The sequence below is a fragment of the Quercus suber genome, unplaced genomic scaffold (genome assembly GCF_002906115.3).
Source record: "Quercus suber isolate HL8 unplaced genomic scaffold, Cork oak 2.0 scaffold_1300, whole genome shotgun sequence".
Classification (NCBI taxonomy): domain Eukaryota; kingdom Viridiplantae; phylum Streptophyta; class Magnoliopsida; order Fagales; family Fagaceae; genus Quercus; species Quercus suber.
Genome location: NW_027070689.1, coordinates 16,843 through 23,957, shown reverse-complemented (window position 1 = coordinate 23,957; position 7,115 = coordinate 16,843). Strand labels below are relative to the sequence as shown.

The window sequence follows — 7,115 nt, the reverse complement described above, 5'->3', positions numbered from 1 at the left end:
AAAGGGGTCAAGTCACGGGTCAACCCGTTTTTGCTTCGAGTAAAAAAAAATCGGGTTCGAGTCGGGTCAGAAAATTCTGACCCGTTTTGCCATGTCTAGGTATATTGCTCTGGTATATTTTTAAATTTAGTTTTGAACAAAACCTTTTAATGCTTACAACATGCAGTAAATATAAAATACAAATACATTTTTTTAATGCATCTAACGTTGCATTACTTACTGGTATACTTCTACAGATTTCAAAACAAATATAACAATATTGCTGTTAATACTGTATCTAACCCATGGTGCAAGGCTATCGTGTAACCTTTCAAGATTTGCAGGTAGAAGGATGAATAAATATTAAATCCCTTTATTACGGCTCAGAAACATTTGTTATTCACAAGGGAGAAAAACACATATAATCTTTTCTATTACTTCTCCAACAACATCATTCCTCATGGCTTAAAAGCATTTCTACAACCTGGTTCATGGTGGGTCTATCGTCCTTGTCTTCTGCCACACATTGCAAAGCAACCTTGATCAGAAGTTCCATCTTAGCCTTATCATATTTACCAGCCATCATGGGATCTATAATTTCCTCAATCCATGACATTGTAGCATTCTCAATGTCAATATTCTCTCTTACTAATGTGACCCACCTCTTATGGTCTCTTGTCTCTCCACTGTCAGAGGTATGCAAGCCCTTCGGGCTCTTTCCAGTCACCATTTCTAATAGCACAATCCCATAACCGTACACATCCACTTTAGAAGTAATAGGAAGATTGTAGAGCCATTCAGGAGCCATATAACCTCTAGTCCCCCTCATCTTGGAGAAGCTTAAATGATCAATTGCACTTCTACTAAGTAGTTTAGACAGGCCAAAATCAGCTACCTTTGGTTGATAGTTAGCATCTAGAAGTATGTTTTGAGGTTTTACATCACAATGCAAAACCCACTCCAAGCACTCTTCATGCAGATAAGCTAGGCCTTTTGCAGTTCCTACAGCAATTTCAAACCTCTTGTTCCAATCAAGTGTATTAGAACTAAGATTTTCAGCTAAAGATCCATGCTCCATGTACTCATACACCAGAAGCTTATGATTTCCCTCTACACAATATCCCCACATCTCAATTAAGTACATGTGGTTCAACATCCCAATGGTGTTCACTTCTGCTAGAAATTCAGCTTCTCCTTGGTTGGCTTCATTGAGTCGCTTGATTGCTGCAACCCGCTGATCAGGCAGTACACCTTTGTATACAATCCCTCCTGCTCCTTGTCCAATCACTTCTTTAAATCCTCGCGTTGCCTTCCTTAGCTCATCAAAGGTGAATCGCTGAATTCTATTAGTCAGGAGGTAACCTTGTGCTGCTGAGTTTGAATCTTTTCTACTTCTTGACAAGAAAAGCCAAACCAGGACAATACATGTCACCTCAATACCTCCCACAGCAGTGGCAAACCAAAGCAAAAGCTTTACCGTCTTATTTTCGTATGTTATTCTTTGTTGCTTGGAATTTTTGTCAGAACATTCTAACCTCAATTCTTCACCAGGAGTCTTGTTATAGGAAAGACCAATTCTGGGTACTCTTAAATAAAAATCTCCTTCAAAATTTGGTGATTGGTGACCATTTATTAGCAGAAACTTGGGGTAACAGTTATATGCACCAACAGTACCGTTTCTGCTAAATTTAAATTGAAAGCCTTTGCACTTACACCAATTCATGCATATATCTTGACATTGCTGCAAGGTAACATTAGGATAGTAGTATAGATCTGAGCCATAGTATTCGAGATGTTCAAACTGGACAAAGCTTGCCTCATCTGTACGGTTGCAAGAGAGACTGAATTCTGGTTCACACCCGTAAGACCAATCAGTATGATCTTTCATCTTAAAGCCCTGCAAGCAAGAGCATCTCCTGCCAGAAACATGATCATAAGTACACAGACTATTGGGTCCACAGATTCCATGAATGTGGCAAGGTTGAGAGAAGGCTTGCCATGTGACAACCCAATCCCAACTCCCATTCATCTTTTGCAAACTGTATAATCGAAGATTGCCATCAGGATCAAGCGTTAATCGTCTGTGAGTTACTGCAACAAAATCTGTTGCAAAGAATGTGAAATCATCAGATGACCAGAAATAGCCTGAGTCATCTAGTAGTGCTTGTCTACTTGTATTGTACTTAGACCTTCCAACTTGTCCGGGGTCTTCAACCCAAGGGTCCGGCCAGTAAAGACTAGTCATTGTTAGACTTTGAAAGAGCAGGCGGAGCACATTATCATTGTCATAAAAGAGCTTGTAGTAGCCAGAGGAATAGTCGTCTTGGCTTCTTCTTGAGATAAGGCTTGAAACCATGGGAGTGTTTGGTGGGGAAGAAGAGTATCTGTTGGTGAATTAAAGCTTTGCCAGATGACAAAACTTTTGGAATTATGAAGAACGAGATTGCCTGTGTTCAGGAGCTGTAGTTGCAAATTGGTGGCCTCGGATGAGGTCAAGGCTGGTGTTATAGTGGTCCAAACGGTGATACCAACTGAGTTGGTCAGGATAAGTTTTCCTTCGTTCAAAACTGAGAGCTGTGAACCTCTTCCATCAACAGGACCATCTCGGTTTGCCATCCAAACGACGGTGGAAACTGTGGAATTGTTGAACCATATAGCAAAGCAGAATGCGTTGTCCCCAACTGAGAGAAACCCTGCTGAGTATTCACCATTTGCTGAAACCAATATGTCATTTGGGTTCTCAACAGAGAGAGAAGTGCCTCTGAGTGTGTCAAAAGTATTAGAGGAAGATAGAGGAAGAGTTTGTAATAGACATAGAAAAAGGAAGAAAAATGAGGTATCCATTAGAAATGCAAGACGCATTGCAGGATCGAGATCAATCTACTTGTTAGATGTTATTCATTCATACCGTATATATATATATAATTGAAGATAGCAAATGCTCACAAGTCAAAACCAGAAGTCATTGTTTTCCTTGCTAGGCAAATGGCAAATAACGAAACCTATGCAGTTTGCAGACCAAGACTTGGCATGTCATGTTAGACAAATGAGAAAAATTAATGAAACTAGGAGATATTGATAGCATAGGATATCCTACTTGTCATTGGAAGACTTTGTTTAATATTACCAAATATTGTAATTTTGTTCGTGCGAGCACGGCATCTAGAGACTTTTGCTATTGGAAAAGTTAATCAAGATAAAGTCTAGGTCTTGGGGGGATTTTTTGTTTTCTTTTTTCATTTTTAGGGCCATTATATTAATTGCTTAAAATTTTGGATCCGGCTGTAGGAGCTTATGCATGTTTATCACAATGGTCAGACTTCAGAGTGGTATATCAATGTGGGAAGATGTTTCCATTACTCAAGACAGAAAATGGGAGTTCTTAGTGATATTATTTTCAATGTGCTAGTAACATTATTTGACCACTGATAATATAATAATCATTTTAAGCCCTTCCCTGAATGATTTTCTTGTTCAGTTGTTGAATAATGGTTCTTTCTTTTGGGATAGATTTCAAAGTAAACACAGTACATTGTAAAGTTCCAATTGAACTTCTGACTATCCTCTAACGTGGATATATGTTATTGGTGGATCACAATTCCGTTCCCTTCTACTATTCTCATAACAGGCCCGCAAGACACGATATTGAATGTCATAAATGACCTGAGTATGCCTCCGTTACTTATCACCAATTAATTGATTTTAAAATAAAATGGTACATCTCATGGTCTAGCATATGCATTTTACATTCGTCAATTTCACATGTGACAGCCATTGCAAACACCTGTTACCAAAAATGTCAGTCAAATTTTGACAAACTAACTTCTTGAGCAACTTGCTCTAAAATAATTTTCAATATATTGGTCAATAGTATAGCCCATTGTGGTTTGCTAATTAATTTTTCCTATTAGCAGCTGGAATTCGTGCAGGTGGGATCTACTTCTAGCTTCAAAATGCTCTCACTTGGGATTGGGGGCAAAACGTAAACAGACTTTGATAGGGACATAATATCTTGGGTGGCTTCCCATTAAATAGTTAATATAATATATAAAGACACTATTTGACCTAAAAGACTTAAACTTATGAGTTTTGGCTCAATTATATTATATTAATCACTTACTCTTATCATTATCTATTCAATAGAAGACATCACTCACTCGTGAATTCTTAAAAAATTTATTATATTTTTATAGAAATTTTCATGAATAAGAAAACTGTTATTTATTTGTAGATTTAAAGGGTAAAGACATAACAAAATTTTTAATAAAATTCCTAAACGTTTGAATATTGTAATCTTTGTATAAAAGGTTTATATATGGGGTTTTTTATTAGCCTTGAATCAAGGACAATTGTAACAAGTACCATTATTGGGCAGGTGATCCCATGCCATGTATGACAAAGACAAGGACCACATGAGTCTCACATGAAACTAGAAAATATTATATTGATAGCATTGGATATCATACTTGTCATTGGAATACTTTTTTTTTTTTTTTTTTTTTTTTTTTAACTTTCTGAAATTTTTATGACATATTTATTTGTTTTTCCTTGGAATTTATATTGTTAAGGCTATTGAGTGAAAGACTAATATAATTGAAAAGACTAATATGTTTTACATCTACATTGAAAAGCTCTTCACAACTGTGGGTTCCAGTTAGCTCAACTAGTAAAGTCTCTAATGGTTGTATAAGAGATCTGGGGTTCAATCCCCGCCTACACTAAAACTGATTGGTGTCTTGGTCTGATAATAAAGAGTTATTATCAAGAACGGACACCATAGGTTGAAACTCTCTAAAAAAAAAAAATGCGCTCTTGACAACTATATCTTTGTTATTCATATTTATATAAATATAAACACAATATAAATATAAATATGGGGTTATGTTAGATGCGTGTGCATATGAGCACACATGATCATGATGGCACGCGGTCATCTTCTCATCCTTTATTTTTTTACATTTATATGTATTTTTTATGCATCTTTTATATATATACTCATAACAGAAAGTTCATTGAATAAAGAGCAATAAAGTGTTCCTATTTATCAATCTTTTTTTAGGGTTGAGAAGTTATAAAAAGAAAGTAAAAATAGAAAAATAAAATAAAATAAGTTTACTTGTTTTATAGTCCAGTGTTTATTACATTGAGCACTTGAATAGAAGCAACATCTTTTAATATTCAAGTGTTTATTATAATAAACTCAATATAGAGTTCATATACTTGAGAAATCTAAACAAATTTTAGACTAACTCTAATATTAGTTTATTTGTTTTATGAATGTCTGCNCTATTTCATTTTCCTATGTTTAGTAGCAATCTTAAATTAGTTGAAAAACAATCTCTTAACTTCCCTTATTTAGCTTGCTGCAAGATAGCGTTGACTTAGATGGGGTTGATTAGGCAATTTGATGAATATGATGAAAATAAATTATTATTTTTGGGTCATTTGTTATATATTATCACTTTTGAATTTAAGTAATTTGAATATGTATGTTATAAACACATGCTAGTTTGATTTATTTAGTTAGCTTGTTAAATATTATTACATAAGTGATAAATAAATTAGTCATTAGTTGAATATATTCAAAATTTATAATGAATATACCCTTCATATATGTATATTTATAATTTTTTTATAAATTTTATTAAGTGTTTGTGTATCTTACGATACACGATACGATACGATACACGACACGAAAAAATTAAAAATCGATTCACGATACGATTCACGTTTTGACAACTATGTTCACGCTGTGTAGACTGACCAGTGACCAACAGAGTACAAACTGAATTCACCTAAGCTCAATAAAGAATAACAAAATTGATATTTTAAACTCTTTAATCACAAGCTTATGTAGTTTTGTTTAGAACAACTTGAGGATAGTGTTTAATAATTAATATGCCAAATATAGTAATTTTGTTCCTGCGAGTACGGCATCTTGGAGACTTTGTTATTGGAAGAATTAATCAGGACCAAGTCTAGTCAAATATATCTTTCTTTTGAACAATGGCCTCCTTTGGGCAAAATTTAGGACAGCCATTGTATACAACTGTCACCAAAAATGTCAGTCAACTTTTGACAAACTAACTTCTTGTTTTCTTACATACGCAACTTGCTCTAAAATGTAAGTTCAAAATTTTGGTCAATAGTACAGTGCATTGTGATTTGCTAATTAAGGGCTAATTTGGTAATATTGTTTTAGTAATGTTGTTTGTATTTTGTGAAAATACGTGTGGATGAAAAAAGTATGTAAAAATATGTGTAATGTTATTTAAACACTGAAACTGTTGTTTAAATAATGGTAACAAACGAGCCCTAATTTTCTCTACTAGCAGCTAGAATTCAAGCAGGTGGGATCTGCTTCTAACTTCAAAATACTCTCACTTGAGATTAGAGGGCCAAATGCCAACAAACTTTGTTGGGGAAATAACGTATAGGGACACTACTTGACTCAAAATACTTAAGTTTGTGAGTTTGAATTCAACTAAATTATATTAACCACTTCTTTTTGTCATTCTTATCCACTATGAGACTTCACTAACTTGTGTATTCCTAACAAATTTATTATGTTTATATATTTTTATAGAATTCTTCCATGAATGAGAAAACAATTTTTTATTTGTAGATTTGAAGGGAATAGACAAAATAAAATTCTTGAACGTTTGAATATTGTAATCTTTGTATGGGTCCTTTTATTAGCCTTCAATCAAGGACAATAGTGGCAATCACCAATATTGGGTAAGTGGTCTCACGCCGTGTATGATAGGGTTTAAGTAGGCAAAGACAATGACCACACAAGTCTTATTTTTTTCCATCAAATAAAAAAATTAACCCAATTTAACGATTATGATTATCAATAGATTTTAGGTTACTACCACAGATTTAACAGGTCACCAAATAAAGTAATAAAGCAATAAAGAAAAGCGCATTGTAAGATAGTGACAAAATGGATTTTTCTCATGAACTTGGTATGTTATTTCGAGGACCGCCTCGAAGATTCTCTTCATAGCAACTAAATTCGATGGTTCTATGACTTCAACAATTGATCTCCAATCTTCAATGGAGCCTTCTTTAGATTGATTTTTCTTGATCTCTGGTTTGGTGATAATAAGAGAGAACAACGGTGAGATGGATAA

The 7,115-nt window shown here is 34.4% G+C and overlaps 1 protein-coding gene across 1 annotated transcript; it reads right to left on the bottom strand.

The window, feature by feature from the left end:
* Positions 1-382: 382 nt before the first annotated feature.
* On the bottom strand, positions 383-2,841 carry LOC112003703 (putative receptor protein kinase ZmPK1). The gene is given in 2 exon segments (XM_065769711.1): positions 383-2,337; positions 2,340-2,841. Coding segments are annotated over 2 exon segments (2,409 nt in total). The 3' UTR covers positions 383-430.
* Between the last annotated feature and the right edge of the window lie 4,274 nt (positions 2,842-7,115).